Source organism: Typopeltis vanoorti, chromosome 1 (assembly GCF_054136105.1).
Source record: "Typopeltis vanoorti isolate ZY-2024b chromosome 1, IOZ_Tvanoo_1.0, whole genome shotgun sequence".
NCBI classification, from domain to species: Eukaryota; Metazoa; Arthropoda; class Arachnida; order Uropygi; family Thelyphonidae; genus Typopeltis; species Typopeltis vanoorti.
This window is the reverse complement of record NC_143549.1, coordinates 63,309,486-63,326,857: the sequence shown is the minus strand read 5'-3', so window position 1 is coordinate 63,326,857 and position 17,372 is coordinate 63,309,486. Positions and strand designations below refer to the sequence as shown.

The 17,372-nt window shown below is 35.5% G+C and overlaps 1 protein-coding gene across 1 annotated transcript in view; it reads right to left on the bottom strand.

Annotated features, from left to right (window-relative positions):
* Positions 1-17,372, bottom strand: part of LOC150110034 (uncharacterized) — a 135,237-nt gene that overhangs the window by 25,338 nt on the left and 92,527 nt on the right. Inside the window, exon 8 of the mRNA XM_090399796.1 lies at positions 8,824-9,328. Within this exon, the coding sequence (XP_090255922.1) occupies positions 8,824-9,328 (505 nt within the window). The remainder of the gene's footprint in view (positions 1-8,823; positions 9,329-17,372) is intronic.

The following is a 17,372-nucleotide window of genomic DNA, read 5'->3' as shown; positions in this document are numbered from 1 at the left end:
CGCGTGGAATAGCCTACCCGAAAACTTTCATACTCTTAAAATCTTTGCTAAAACTCTAATAATTTTTTCTTCTACATACTCTTGTGAAACTCTAGTTTCTGCCTTAAATAATATCAAATCGAAATCAAGAAATAGATTGAGCAATGATTTGAGTGCTGCCTGTGTAGCATTAAAATGTACACACTATAGCCCTTCTATAAAGCAACTTTCTACCAGTACTCAGCAATAGAAAAGTCATTGAATGTAATGTAAGTTTGTAATTTCACTTTATTAAATTAATGTATAATATGAATTCATAGTTTATATCAATGTCCTATTAAATAAATAGCCTAATATGATATATATAAGTCACTATCTATGATTATGTAGTTAAATTTATAATGCTAGCGGCACATCAACGTCAATATTTAAAAAAAAAAAAAAAGATGTTTGACACACCTGGGTAAAAAGGTTCGCCATCACTGCTATAAACCAATAAACCAAGTTCACATTTTTTACCTTCTCCAAAAGACAAACCTCACCACCAGTGGCGTCGCGTGATCATTTCGGTTGGGTGTGCTGTCAACTGGGTTATGCACACGCTACAAATTTCACACAAATTTTCTATGGACGCACACCCATATGCATGGGTGTGCATCCATAGAAAATTTTCCAGGGGGAAGGGGAAGCTTGGAGACAAATAATTACATCAATAAACGTCTTTTAGATTTATTTTGATGTAATTATTTGATGTGATTATAGTTTGTCGATGTAAACTATAAATACATTATTTTCATTTTGCATCGATTTTAATGATCTTTAATTCTTGGGGGGGGGGGGGGGAAGGTATTCAGAATTAATAGTTTTAAGCACAATTTCATATATTAAAAATCATTTAATTAATTAATCCTAAATTAAATTATTTCAGTTTAAAAGCAAAAAAATCATAAAACTAACATCATCATCATCAACAACAACCACGGGCCCAATGTCTGTAGGTGTCTGCTGCCATCTTGATATTTCTTCCACTGCATTCTGTTTTGTGCAAGATGACTCAATTTGTGTATAGAGTTTCCGTGCCATTTGACGATGTCATCACCCCATTCTCTGTTTGGTCTTCCTCTTTTGTTCTTTCCTTCAATCATTCCAAACAGCAACATTTTTAATTTTCTCTCATCATTCATTCTACATATATAGCCAAATAGACATAGTTTCCTTTTGATTATTTTCTGGATCAGGTTTTCTTTTGGTTGTATTTGTCTGTAGATTTCCTCATTGTTCACTTCTGTATCCAGCTTATTCTCAAGATCTTTCTATAGCACTTTCTCTCAAATGCCAACATCCTCCTTTCAGATTCTCTCAGGAGTACCCAAGCCTTGCATCCGTAGAGCATGCTGCTGAAGATACAGGTTTCTATAATGCACAGTTTAGTTCGCATCTTTACAGCCCGGCTCTTCCATATTTTGTTCATGGCTTTTAAAATAGTTGTTGCTCTGGCTATTCTAATTTTTATCTCTCTTTTGGGATCCAAGTCATGCGTCATCCAAGATATGTGAAGTGTTCCACATTTTCCAGTTGAAATCTAAATATCATAACTGTTCAGTAACTCCTGTTGTCTGAATATCATTGTTTCAGTTGTTTCAAAGTTGACATTTAGTCCATATCTTTTCCCTTCTGTGTGTTTGCAATGTCTGTTTCAACCTTGCTATGTCTTCTTCAATCAAGACGATGTCATCTGCAAAGCAGAGGTAGTTTATTCTCATGCCATTTATTGAAATGCCTCCACCCTCTTCTTTAATCTTATATAGTGTTCTTCCCAGATGTGTGATGAAGATGATTGGTGATATTGGGTCCCCTTGTCTTGTACCTTGACTAGTGGCAAACCAATCTCCAGTTTCTGTTATTCTGATCTTTGCTTGTGCTTGGCTATTTATATCTTTCAGCAGGCAGATCAATTTATTGTCCACACCATAGGATTCCAAGACAGCCCATGTTATATTTTGGTCAATATTATCATATGCTTTTTGGAAGTCCACGAAACAGCAATATATCTCTTTGTTCTTTCTTCGAACTATCTCTGCTATTAGTCTTAGTGCGAGTATTTGTTGCACTGTACTTCAATCTTGTTGAAATCCAGCTTGCTCATCCAAAAGATGTGCCTCCATATGCCCCTTCAGGTGTTCTGTTAGTATTTTCATCAGCACTTTGCCAAGACGACTCATTAATTCAATAGTTCTATAACTGGTGCATTCTAAAGCACTGCCTTTCTTATGAAGAACAACCAAGACCGATTTTTTTCCACTCTTCGGGGGCATACCCTGATCTCCATATTTCATTACATAGCTTATGTATTTCTTTTGCAACTGATTCTCCCCCATATTTTAGCATCTCGCCTATTATGTTGTCATTTCCAGGGCTCTTGTTATTCTTGAGCTGTATTATAGCCTTATTCACCTCCTCTTCCAAGATGTCATTTTCAAAGATCTCTGCTGGTGGAGAGGTTGCTTTTAGTTCTTTGATTACTTCTGTTGCAGTATCATTTAGTTGATTTTTATATAGTTCGCTGCAATATCTTGTCCATCAATACTTTACCATTTTCATCTTTGTTTGCTACTGATCTTGTTTGCCACTTCCTATTGACATTTCTTATAAGTTTGTAGACCTCTCTAATTTTGTGTTCTCCATAGTACTGTTCAATGTCTTTGCACTGGTCCTCCAACCATTGGGCTTTATCAGATCTTGCTGCGTTCCGTACTTCATTGCATTTTTGATGGTATAACTCATCTGCTATCTCTGAATTCTCTCTTTTATGTTTCAGTTCTCTTTTCTCTTGTACCAATGTTAGGGTTTCCTGAGTTATCCATTTCTTGTTGATCTTCTCTCTTTCAGGAATTTCTTCCTCTACTGCTTTTTTTTTTAGCACTGTAGTCAGTCGTTCTACTCTTGTATTTATATTTTGTTTTTCACTTGGGGTCTTAAGCTTAGTTTCCAATATGTTCTGATATGCTGTTCTTAGCCTGTCTTCATTTAGTTTTGAGATGTCTCTAGCTTCCTGGAACTTTCAGTTTTAGTCTTATATTTGCAATCACCAAGCTGTGGTCCGAATCAATATCAGCTCCTTGGAATGATCTGCACTGTTGAACTGAGTTTCTCCATTTCTGGTCTATTAATATCAGGTCAAGTCAATCATATTCCTGTGTTTGCCATCAAAGGAGTGCCACGTCCATTTACGACACTTTTCGTTGGAATTTGGTATTGCAAATCAACAAATTGTTATCCGTGTCAAATTCCAGAAGCATCTCTCCACGTTCATTTCTTTCTTCACATCCAAATTTTCCCATAACCTTTTCCCACCTTGTGTTATTTTTGCCAATCTTTGCATTCCAGTCTCCTTCAATGATGGGTATATCCTGCTTCGGCACCTCATCAATTACTAGTTGTAGATCCCTGTGAAATTCCTCAATGTTTTCATCTGCACTCTCTGCAGTGAGCGCATATATTTGAATGGTTGTGATATTAAATGGTTGAGCACTGAATCTTGCAACCATTATTCTTTCACTAACTGGTTTGTATCCTATGAAAACTAACAAGTAAAATAATATTAAATTACATACACTTACCTTTTAAAAATGTATTTTTTTGTTTAAATGTTTCACTATAAATTTACAATTCACACTTCACTCTGTAATTCACTAGACACTAACCAGTCACTGTTCACAAATCAAAAAAAGATGAACCCAAAACAGGAACATGTGTTTTCTTGCTGCAATAAAACACGTGTTCTATGGCTACCCCTCCTGGGGAGAAACAGGCCAACCCATAATAAAATTTTAAGACAGACAAAGCGTTCCCAGGGTTGAGAGTGTCAGGTTACACATCTCAATCAATTTTACGATTATAATTTGTGGAATTTTTTAATCGATCAAAGGGGAGGGCTGCCTCCACACCCTGCCATCAGACTGGAAACAGGTGAAATTTGATCATCGCTCCAGAGTACTGTTTTCTACTGGTCAATTGTCCAGTTCACACACACTCTTTGCACTAGGCCAGATGAACCGCCTTGTTAATTGTTGTGATGTTTGGCTTGTGTGTCACTGCTCTTCCATGGAAACCCAGTAAATGGAGTTCTTTTCGTACAGTATTAGTGCTCACCATGGTTTACTAGCACTCTGGACCTCATAACGGATGGTCTGTACCGATTGTAGCCAGTTTTTGCGTGCCACCCATTTTAACAGCCTCCTGTCCCTGTCAGTCATTTGGCAGCTGCCCTCGGTGTTTCCCTGCACTAGTGATACCAGAACGTCTCCATTTATTGATCACATCGCCAACTGTTGATTTTGGATGCTCCAGTTGAGTGGCAATGGCAGTATGGACATGCAAACAATGTGACAGCCCACAATGACACCTTTTTCAAAGTCACTGAGTTCATGTCGTGTTGCCATACCACCTGTATTCAACTGCTACTATGAAATGCTGCTTCCTACTATCTGTACACCAGTTTTTATGTTATTAACATATCTGGAATGTTCCATAACTTCAAATAACAGCGGTGTCTGGACAATTATTGGTAGATAGTGTACATTGTACATTATATTATTACTAGTTGTCTCCCTCAGGAGACAGATCTATCCAGGATTTTTAAGTTTGGAAATAAGACGCCTTGGAACTGAAATTTTAAAACTATTTATTGAAATCAACAAAAGAAACAAATTGCAAGTAAACATAGGACAAGCTGAATCTCAAAATTTAATAACACTATTAAAATTAAACAAAATTAAAATTAAAAGAAAACAAACATAAATTGCAAAAATCGTACATAAAATAGTAAATAACAATCAGTAATATTAAAAGTAATCCTAATGAGAAGGATGAGCCTGGTGTGCTGCTACCAATTTATTGATATTTGGCTCTATATTTGTTTGTCAACAGCATTCTAAAATCACTGCGATCAGCTATTTGTAGTCAGTTTCTTTTTTTTAGTTAAAAGATGTGTGACTGCACTGAACCTACGTTCCACTAAATATGATGATGGAAATGCAATTAAAAACTTTTTTACTACAGCCCACAATCCAGGATAAAGTATGGGCATCTGCTTTTGCAACCAGAACTGTTGGTAACCGTTTTTGAATTTTAATTTCAATTCCTCATTTGTTGTTACTTCTATCAGTTCTTCTTGTGATTGTAAAGATTCTTCTGTGTTTTACTTGAAAGCAGGTCCAAAACCCAATCTGGTATTTTCATTTCAAGAATATCTTTAAATCGTTGGCTGAAATCACAATAGAGAGCCTCCAAGTGCTTGACAATAGCTGAGCATGTCTTCATCACATTTTTCCACTGTCGATAGATTTGGAAACTGACCGAATTCTCCTTGTGCCGAGTTTCATTTGTACAGGACAAGTTTTGACACAAATGCAGAAACAACAGCTTTTGTTTTTATTAAATTCAGCTCATTTCCTTGGAGCTGTAGATTTGTTTCATTAATTTTGTTAAACAAGTCAGTCAAAAAGGCAATGTCACTTCTGAAATTAATCAAGCTGGCTGGTAAAGAATCATCTCTGTTTTCTAAAAACTGTAGTACTGAGTCAAGGAGTTTATAAAATCAATTCAAACAAGCACCCTCTGATAGCCAATGAACTTCTGTATGGAGCAGCAAGCAAATGAATTCATTGTTTTCAATACCAAGTTATCCAAACAATCTGTCATTCAATCAATGACTTTTGATTATGTTGACTGCTGTAATTACATAATGTAATGGCCTGTATAGGTGATCACTCAGGTATTTGGCAACTAAATGCTGACGATGAATCGCACAGTGAATACATTTGGCTCTTTGAAATATGCAATAAAACCGATCGTGCCCTACCATCACTGGAGCACCATCAGTAGCAAATGACAAGATATTATTCCGAGGGATTTCTTTTTCTTTAAAAACTCTTCCGATGCATGAAAAATTGATTCTCCTTTAGTGTCAGTTTGCAAATTTTTATCAAATAATAATTCTAGGCAAATTTTTTCTTCTTTTATTTATTGTATATATGATAAAAGTAAGGCTTCATTTCCTGGTCAAGTAGACTCATCAAGTTATATAGAGAGCTGGGTTGTTTTTAATACTCACATAATGAGTCTTCAACATCCTGGGCCATTTCATCAATTCTTCATTGCACTGTATTATTGCTCAAAGGAATTTTCTTGATAATATCAGAGGCTGGCTTGTGCAGTGCATATGACCTCACTACCAGCTGGTAGGATTAGTTCTTCATCAACATTATGCAGTTTTCTGGATTTAGCAATCAGTAAGGAAATGTTGCAAGAGGCATGCAACCCATTATCATCATCTAGTTTGGATGCTGCTGAAAACATACTTGTCAATGTTAGTTGTTTTAAAAATTTTTATTTAAGTGGTTTAAAATATGATAAATCCTTATTTTTTTTTTATCAGCATGAACTTTTGTCAAATGTTCTTCTAATCTTGAAAGCATCATAGATTCATTTGAAAAAACTTTTTGGCCAATCAAGCACATTGGTAATGTTTTGTTTGTAGGTGAATGAATAAAGCTGTTTCAAATATTCGATATTATATTGTCTACATTTATCTTGGGTTCAGCAATGACATTATCTGTAAAAAAAAGTTAAATTTACAAAATTGCTAGAATGCAATTTCTCACATACCTAAACCAAATTATTTTTAGAAGAAAAGATTTAATATACTCACAGGAAACCTTTTTTTTATTGGAATAACAACAATATGCTTCGTGTGTAATCTGTGTAAATAAGGTACCAACTAGGTATCAAATGTGCACTAAAATGTTTATGCACTACATCAAATTGCTAACTGCTTATCATACAATTCAGAAACAACCTAAAACTGATTTCATACATCTCACGTATTTATAGTATTATACAGTGAATAAGTCATAACATGCACATGTTCCTGCTGATGTATACTGGACTTGTAAAATCCTCATCACTTGAAAGTGTGAACCAGCCAACACTTTGCTTATTAAGACCTGTCATTGGATTCCAACGTCAATTGGCTGTAATTTGCATTTGCGTTTCCTTGAAAAATCAAGCAACCATTACTTACATTATACAAGAGTTATATCATCAAAATTTTTAATGATAAATTTTTTCAGCACCTAATTTTTGTCCTTGATGCTTTCCCCGCTCTCTTACTTCAATTCAATGTCCCCTTTTGCTCATGAGGACACTACCACCCCCCCCCCTTATGGATTGTTCAAGTGTCCCCAAGGGGGGAGGGGAACCACTGATATACAACATGATGAAATGTAATGCAAACTGGAGTGTTAATTGGTTAAATAAAGGTTCTACTTTTCATCAGAGAAGAGAATCTATCTATAAACAGTGAAAAGTCATAGAACAAACCCAATCTATAATGTTAGTAACACATAGAAGAAGAAAACAGGTGAAATACTGCTAAAAATGTTATTATTAAGGGCAACTCCAAGGAGTCCTTAGACTCATCGAGGGGAGGCCCAACATCATGTCAAGAACAACCATTCAACATTCACACAGTATCTATCACACTTCACCTTGAACTCATTTACAGTCATGGCACCCACAACAGACTCTGGCAGCTTATTCCACTCATTTACCGCTCTCCAAGTAAAAAATCTAGCTCTAACACCTTGCAAACCACACTCTTACCAAGCTTCCATGGATGGCCCCTAGTCTTCCCACTACCAGTCCTATTCTCAAAAATATCTTCTGAATTAATCTTATAGAAACCCTTCAGTAATTTGAATGTCTCAATCATATCACCCCTTTTCTGCCTATCAGCCAATTTCTGCAGCCCACAAATTTTCAACCTGTTCTCATAAGGTTCATTCTATAGTCTTGCTATTATCTTGGTCACTTGTCTCTGGATCCTCTCCACCTCCTCCCCATCAAGAAGAAACCCTGACGCCCATATCTGGGCACAGTAGTCTAGATGGGGTCTTATCAAGGCTCAATACAGAAGAACAATAACCCGTTTGTCTCTGCTCGTTAAAGTGTTTTTCAGCAACCAAGTGATTTGATGAGCTGATTTTGCCACTTTTGCGATGTGTCCCCTAAACTTCAACTCTCTATCCACCAACACTCCCAAATTCCTGGCCTCGTCAATCACCTAGAGTACAGTTTCACCAATGTGATATACTGCTGCTAATCTTTTCACCCAAAAATGCAAAACCTTACATTTTTCCACATTAAAATGACATCCATTCTCCTTAGCCCAGTCCTCCAAACTATCCAAATCAATCATCCTGCAAAATTTTGATATCCTGGGCATTCACTATTGCTCTACCCAACCTTGCATCATCCACAAACAGATGCACAGTTCCTCTCAGATCCTTTCCTATATTGTTAATGAACGAATTAAACATATTCAGCTTACAACCTCGCATTACAAGGAACCACTGCATTGGCAATCATTTTGTGGGGGAGAACCAAAGGTTATCTGTGGAAGTTGAGAATGAATGCAGGCTGAGAACTAGATTTTTTCCTCATAGTGATGTGTGACTTGAATGGCTTTTCTCTGAAGGTTGTGAATGGTATGTGCCCTTCCTCAGTGAATCCCTGACTCCCTGGAGGTCTCTTGTAATAATATAAATGATACAGTAATCTACCATTTATCTAACCTCCAAAACAACAATCCTTCAATTAACTGACCCTTGCATGTCAACGAATTCTGGTAGAGCACCATGCATTGTACTTCAGTTATCCAACCCTTCATTCATCAGAACAGCAAGATCTGATAATTGAAAGTTCGATAAACGGTAGATTACTGTAATAAATTTAATGAACAAATTAGCATAAATGTCTTCTTAAAATCTAAAGAATCCTTACCTTTTCACTTCTGAGTATTGACGTTTTCGTGATGATGACATGGAATTTGTAGTTTTCAACCAGTCACTGGAACATTTTTTTCCTTCTGATTCCAATGAAATTCCCGAATCAACACACTCTATATGTGTATCATGAAATGGATAACCAAGATCGAATGAAGGAAATTTAGAAGATGAACATCTACTTGGGCAAAAATTTCCTCCATTTGAATACATACCTGAAGTTTTACTGCAAAAATTCAAACTTATAGGTGACGATTTATTTTCTATAAAACTGCAATTCTCTTCGTTAGTAAAATTTCCATTAGAGTTTACAACCAAGTCAGTTTTGGAAGTATTTGTTTCTTTTCCAATTGGAATTTTAACTGTTAGTGAGGAGTATTCTTCTGAGTCTTTTAAATTTTCCAATTCATTATCAGCAAATCTCAGAGCAACATCTTTAAACAACAGTTTTTCTTCTTTAGTTAGTTTGCGACCATTTTCTATCTCCATTTTGTTTCGAAGATCTGTTCAAAAAAAAAAAAAAAATTAAGTAATAAATATGCTCATCAAAATAAATTTCAGAAACTTTTCAAAACAGTAAATTTAGTTCTGTTCATGAACAAAAATGAACTGGACAGCATTATAAATTAGAAAGAGGATAAATAAGTGGTCAAAGCTCAGATTACCTCTAAATAATCTACACGATTACTTACATGATTTACAAGGCTACATGATATTAGATACTGCATTCAGATAATTCAGCAAATTTCATCATCATCCTCAAATATCTGATATGTACCCTCAGGGGATGTACAGGATAATTATGATAGTACTACATCAACAAGATACACAATTACTAACTTCTGAGCAACAATTTTCCTAAAAAATCATCTATTATCAGATCTTATATTTCTGCCTTTTAAGGCACTTTTTACACTTTTACATCTACATCTTGGTCTTCCTGTGAGTTTTTCCCCTGCCAACCTGGTAAAGAACACTTGTTTTGCTAATCTTTCCACTCCCATTCTGTTCAAGTGCCATAACATCTAAGATTACCCCTGCTAAGAATGTCAAGTTCTTTCCTAATACGCTCGTTTTTGATATGATACTGTCATTGATGCCACCTGCTAAGTCTCCATCAGAACTCTCATATCTGTGGTCTCCAGTCTTTGATCAAGAGCTTTATTTCTACCCCAGCTCTCAGATCCATTAAGTTAAAATTCACACCCTCTAGTGAGCTGAATTTAATAGTAGATGTCAATCTACATTCCACATTTGTTTATTTGCTATAAGCAGATGTTTATTCTTAACTTAATCCAAACAGCTATATCCAAGAACAGTGTTGCAATAAGTGGTCACCATAGGATAGCTCCACCTAATGTTTGCAGCAAATGGCACTGAAAACCATCTGCTCAGTATAGAATTCAGTTATGAGCAGTGTTCTAAATAATGCAACTAAAAGGAAACTAGACATTTTATGAATTTTTAAAACTAGAAAATAACATATGGTTAAATAATCACACAAATATGTTACCAGAATTAAAATGTATTAACTCTTATCATTTAAAATTTTCAAGTTTAGTCGTGGTCTAACCTAATTTACATGCTACTTACTTATATAAGAAAAGTTAAACAAATTTAGGAGTTCTAACTCTTACAATTCAGGTAAGATCTGTAACAGTTCCATACAAGGTCCCAGTAGAATCTTTGCATGACTTTATGCTATAATGGAAAGGTTTATAGTTCTATTTCGGTAAAACTTACATAAATGAAACTGAATCTACCCAGGACTCGGAGATAAGGAAACAAACATTACTACAAATTTTAATAAGAGAAAAATAGCAATAGCATTCATCACCAAACATGAAGATAAACTTTTGATTGGAAAGCAGTTCCTGGTAAAGTTATGTTGGCAAACTTCAAAATGTGAAAAAGGACAATGGAACTTATTTATGCCTATGGTACAACAGAAGGTTCTTCAAAGGAAGAAATGGAGAAATTTTCTCAGTCATTACATCAAGCGGCTGACAAAGAAAATGGAAAACGTGGTACGTGTTAAGATCAAAACAGCTGAATAGGAAGTGAATTCCACCAAGTATACAGGAATGTTCTGGGAATATTTGGAGAAAAGGGAAAGGCTAATAATAATGGTAAGTATCTGATGGATTTCTGCTCAGGATATGGACTAGTCATTACTAACACTGTGTTGCAATATAAAGATGTGCAGATCACATGAAGAGAAGACACAATAAATAAGAAAAGCTTCATTGACTATGTTATTGTTGGTAGTGATAGCTTCATGCTGGTTTAGGACAAGAGTGTACAGAGGATTTGAAATTGAAAATGAATATCACGCTGAAAAGAACAGTATGTAAAGGAGCTTTAAAAAGAATTAAAGATGAACAGCTTTTATGGGTAAACTGTAGACACATTACTGAAGAAATAATGAAACAGCTCAAAAACAAGAACCAAACTTTGGAGTCCCAGGGCACAAGAAGTTAAAGCAGTCCTAGAAAAGAAGAAAACATACTGAAAGTTCCTAGCAAAAAAGTCGGCAGATGTCTAAAAAATAATACAGAGAAAAATGGAAGAGACTTAAGCTATGTGTAAGAGTAGCTAAACAAAAGTCATGGGATGCCTTTGGTAAGAATACAGAAAATAAATATCATTAAGTTGGCAAAGTGTTCTGGAGGCTATTGAAAAAGCCTAGGAATGCAGGGAAGTGTACCGTATAAGGAATCAAAGACAACAAAGATGACAGAAAAACAGAAAATAAGGATATCTTAGATGTCTGGAATAATTACTTTGATACTTTTAAATGAAACAAGCAATGACAATCATTGTAGAAAATTTTCAAGAGAAATGCAAACAAGAGTACATATTAATATTCAAAGCAGAAAAAGCCATCAAAAATTTGAAATGTGGAAAGGTAGCTGGAGTAGATAATATTTGACCCCAAAATGCTTAAATAAGGAAGTATAAATGTTTTGCAGTGGTTACATTACAAAATTCAGAAGGTCAAATTCCAGATGACTGGAGCAGAGATCTAATAGTTCCCATCTATAAAAAAAACGAATAAAGCTGAATATGAGAATTACAGAGGAATTTCTCTACTAAGTGTCCAGGTAAGATATATGCAAACATAGCAGAAGCGGTTGAGAAAAATTGGAAGAGAAATTTGGAGAAGAACAAGATGAGATCAGCCCAAATAGAGGTTGTCAAGTTCAGATTTTCATTTCAAGACAAATAGTAGGGAGTGCTTAAGGGTCAAAGCTGTATAACTGAGAGGAGACCTCCACATAGCCTTTAAAGGAATTCAGAGAACCGACCTGGGATTGATTCTGACCAAATGTCCAATCCCCACCTTCTCGTGGTGCACCCTGTTAGGTATCTACCTGGATACTGAATGAACAAGGATGGACTGGCAATTTGGGATTAAACTGACCAAATTGTATTCTTATTGGCTTAAACCAAAAAAAAAAAAAAAAAGATGGTACAACATGACAAAATTTCATGTGAGCTGGGACGTTGCCTGGTTAAAAAAGCCCCCCCCCCCCATTGTTTTCACCAGGGAACCAGTGCGAACAACGAAAAGTCAGCTACTGGAACAAATACTAAAACACACCCAACTCAACATCCCCAGAGTTAAAGATTATTATCAACATAAGAAGCCTGAATGAAAGAAATGGAGCAAGCTGAGGAAATACCTATATAAGTACCAGATTGACATAATAGGGGTGACTGAAATAAAAAAGACAAAAACTGGTGAGATCTTTCTGAGCAATAAATACAAAATGTTATATTCAGACAATGACAATCAAGGAAAAGAAGGCGTAATCATAGCATTCAAAACTAAATGCTAGGCTAATCTTCTTGAATGGCAGGCAGACTCAAGTAGAGTGAAATCTCGGCAAATATCAGAATGGGGAACTGGACAATGAGACTTATTTGTGCCTATGGTCCAACAGAAGGTTCTAAGATAGAAGTGGAGGAATTTTTTTGAGGCTCTAGAGAAAGCAACTGACACAATAAAAAAGGAAAAGCTAGTCCTTGTTGAGGATCTAAATAGCAGTGTAGGAAATGATTGTCAGACATACAAAAATATTTTGGGAAAATTTGGAGAAAAGAGCAAAGCTAATAATAATGGCAAATACCTGTTGGATTTCTGCTCAGGACATGGACTTGTTATTACTAACACCATGTTCCAACATAAAAATGTGCACAAATTCACATGGAGAGAAGAGGCTAGGAATAAAAAAAGTCTCATTGACTATGTTATTGTAGATAGTGATGTTTACTCCCTGGTGCAGGCACCAGAGTGTACAGAAGATTTGAAATTGGAAGCAATCTTATTTAGTCTTGAGCAGGATAAAATTGAAGTTCACATGGAAAAGAATAACATGTAAGAAAGTTTTAAAGTGAATAAAAGTTGAGCAGCTCTCAGATATGAACTGTAGACTAAAATACAGAAAGATTATTGAAGAAAAATGAAGGAGTTTGAGAACAGGAACCAAACCTTGAAGAAAACCCTGATTGATTAAGCCAGGGAGGCATGTGGTGATGTTGTCCGCAAGGATAGAAAAATCAGAACTCAACTGGAAGACACAGGAAGTTAGAGGCAGTGAAGGAAAAGAAGAAAGCATATCAAAAGTTCCTGGCAAATAAGTCAGCTTATGCTCTTAGAGACTCTCAGACTGATTTGGAGGAAAATTGTAGATAAGAAGTTAGTAATGATGTAAATTTTTCATGTAGAACTATCATATCCTGTACACCTCCTTGAGGTTACATGGCAGGAAATTGATGTGCTCTTAGAGAATACAGAGATAAATGTAAGAAAGCTAAACAATGTGTAAAACTACCTCAAGAAAAGTCATGGGAGGACTTTGGAAAGAACATAGAAAATAAATATCAAGAAGGTGGCAAAATATTCCGGAGGTTGTTGAAGAAGCTTAGAAATGGATGAATGCTGTAAAAGGAGTTAGAGATGATAAAAGTGACATGAAAATGGAAGAAAAAAGATATCCTTGAAGAATGGAGTAATTATTTTGAAAAATTGCTAAATGAAACAAGCCGTGATAGCACAGTGGTAAAAAACACTCAACAGGAATACATATCCATACTTGAAGTAGAAAAAGCCAAAGGCTTGAAAATGTGGAAAGGCAACAGGAGTAGAGATGATATTCGACCAGAAATGCTTAAGTATGGTGGTATAAAAGTCTTACAGTGGCTGCACTGCATAGTTCAGAAGGCCTGGATAGAGGGACGAATTCCCGATGATTGGAGTAGAGCTCTCATAGTACCTATATATAAAAAAGGGAAATAAAAGTGAATGTGTAAATTACAGAAATATTTCATTACTGAGTGTTCCTGGTAAGATTTGTGCAAGTATACTTGAGAAACAGTTGAAAAGAATTGTGGAAGTAAAGCTTGGTGAAGAACAACCTAGATTCAGGCCAACTAGAGGCTGTCAGGATCAGATCTTCACTTTATGACAAATAGTAGAGAAATTATGGGAATATAACAAAGATCTGTATTTAAGTTTTGTCGATCTGGAAAAGGCATACGACAAGGTGCCAAGAGAGAAGCTATTCAATACGCTACAGTTATATGGTGTCAATGGGGCATTATATCAAGCAGTACTTAGTCTTTATTTGAGTTGTAAGTCAGCAGTTAGAATTGAAGGAAGTACAGGAAGATGGTTTAATGTTATATCTGGTGTGAGACAAGGATGTACATTATTCCCTCTGTTATTCATTATCTATATGGATCACATTATGAAGGAAAATGGTATTAAACATGATATCAAAATTGGAGATGTTAATGTCAGCTCTTTGCTTTATGCGAATGATGTTATACTTCTAAATAAATCTGCTACAAGTCTACAAGATTCCCTGATTAAATTGAATAACTGATGTAATAGATATGGTATGAAGATCAGCAATAAAAAGACAAAGACAACGAAAATAGGCAGATTCGTTGAAAATATCAACTGTGTTTTGAACAGAGAACCTGTGGAACAAGTAAAACATTTCAGCTACTTAGGCACGATTTTTAGTGAAAATGGTAAATTAAATATGGAAATAGGCAATAGAATCAACAAAGCTGGTATGGTAGGAAGTCGATTAAATAAATTCATATGGAATAAGAGAGAAATTAGTCAGAACACTAAATTAGCTGTATACAAAGACTAGAGACTACCGATATGACAGTCCTGAGAAAGATCAGAGGAGTGAACAGATGGCATCAATGGCAATATCATATTAAAAACGAGGATATTAGGAAAGAATTTGACATTGTCGGCATCCAGGAATGCATTACCAGAGCTAATCTCAGGTGGTATGGTCACTTAATCAGAATGGGCGAGTAAAGATTAGCAAAACAAGTGTTCTCTGTCAGGTTGGCAGGAAGACCAAGATATAGGTGGATTGATACAGTACAAGGTGCCTTAGAAGATAGAAATCTAAGATCTGATAATGTTGGAGTCTTGACAAGTAACAGACTAATTTGGAGGAAAATTGTAGATGTAGTACTATCATATCCTGTACACCCCTTGAGGGTACATGGCAGGAATTTGATGATGACAAATAGTTGAGAAATTGTGGGAATATCAGGACTTGTAATTTTGTAGATCTGGAAAAGGCATATAACAAGGTGGCTAGAGAAAAGGTTTTCAAAACACTATAATTACATGGGTAAATAGAACATTATATACAGAGTAATATATAGTCTATATTTATGTTGTAAGTCAGCAGTTAGAATCGAAGGAAATGGAGGAAGATGGTTTGATGTAAAATCAGGTGTACGACAAGGATGCACATTATTTCCACTCTTATTCATCATGTACATTGATCATATTATGAAAAAAATGTGGCATTAAACTATATTAGAATTGGATGATATTAAAGTTAGATGTTTGCTTTATGCAGATGATGTTGTACTTCTAAACATATCAAGTTCACATCTAAAGGATTCTCTAACTAAACTGAATGACAGCTGTAACAAATTTGGCATTAAAATCAATAATAAAAAGACCAAAACTATGAGAGTAGGCAGTAAAATAGAAAAACTCCTGTATTCAGAATGGAAAGCCTATAAAACAAGTAAAGCATATCAGCTAATTAGGCACAATTTTTAGTGAAGATGGTAAATTTGGAAATAGATAACAGAACTGACAGCAGGAGCCAGCTGAATAAGTTCGTATGAAATAAGAGTATTGGTAGAATCATATTAAAAATGAAGACATCAGGAATTTGGCATTGTTTGCATTCAAGAATGTGCAAGTGTGGCTAATCTAAGGTGGTATGGTCACTTAAACAGAATGGAAGAGGAATCTTCAAAAGTATGAAGTTTCCTTTTTGAAGAGGAATCTTCAAAAAGGAAACTTCATACTGAATCAGGTGACTGATTCAGTATGAAGTTACTTATAAGAATGAAATACTAGATATGACAATATTGGAGTGGTGCCAAATGGCAGACTACTTTGGAGGAAAATCATTGATAGGAGATTAGTAATAATATAAACTTAATCATGTAGTGCTGTCATAGTAACCTGAACACTCCTTCAGGGTACATATCAGGGAACTGATGATGAAAACTATATACCAAACTTCATTATCTCTTACCATTTAGGTAAAACACAAGAGTTTAGTTGATCCTTGGGAGAAGACGGACCATTCTTATAGTTCCTTTAAGTTATAATAATAAGAAAAAGTTGTATACTAAATCAGATAGTCCAACAACTCTGTTTAAGAGTTCCACGGCCTTGTATCAGAAAAAAAAAGTCTTAATTCTTAGATTACCCGATGAATTTTTTTTTCTTCCATTATAATTCTGCTGTTAATGGTAAAAGAAATTTTAATGATAATCATGATAATTTTATGATGATAATTTTTATCATTTCAGAGAAATAAAAAACATAGAGATTTTTACTTTATGACTTGGGTTTTCATCCTGCCAGCAGATAAAGTTCATGCAGCAATCCCACCACTTTTGCCATGCTCCAAACACTTCCTGGAAGTCTTTTTGTTGAAGCGCATCAAGCACTGCTTGTGATTCACCTTGGATCTCCATAATGGTGTTGAACTGCCACCCATTCAGCTTTAATTTCATTTCTGGATACAAAAAGAAGTCGCAAGGGACTAAATCTAGTAAGGAGAATTGTGAAATGACTGCCATGCTGGTGGCTACCAAAAAATTCTTAAATTTTTAAAGCACTGTATGAGGGAGTATTGTTGTGGTGGAGCCATTCGCTGTTTCACCACAGTTCCGGTCTTTTGCAACAAACAGCGTCTCTCAACCACCTTAATGTTGCAGTAGAATTCTGCACTGACCATCTGAGACAAATTCTCAGTGCACAATCCCCTTAATGTCGGAAAAGATTATCAACATGGTCTTTGTTGCACTCCTGACTTTCCTTGCCTTCTTTGGTCTTGGTGAATGTGCACTCTTCCACTGTGATGATTGCTGTTTGGTTTCTGGGTCATAGCCTTAAACCAAAATCTCATCCCCTGTGATGACCCTTCAGATGAAGGTTGGGTCATCAATGGCTTTTTGACGAAGATCTTGACA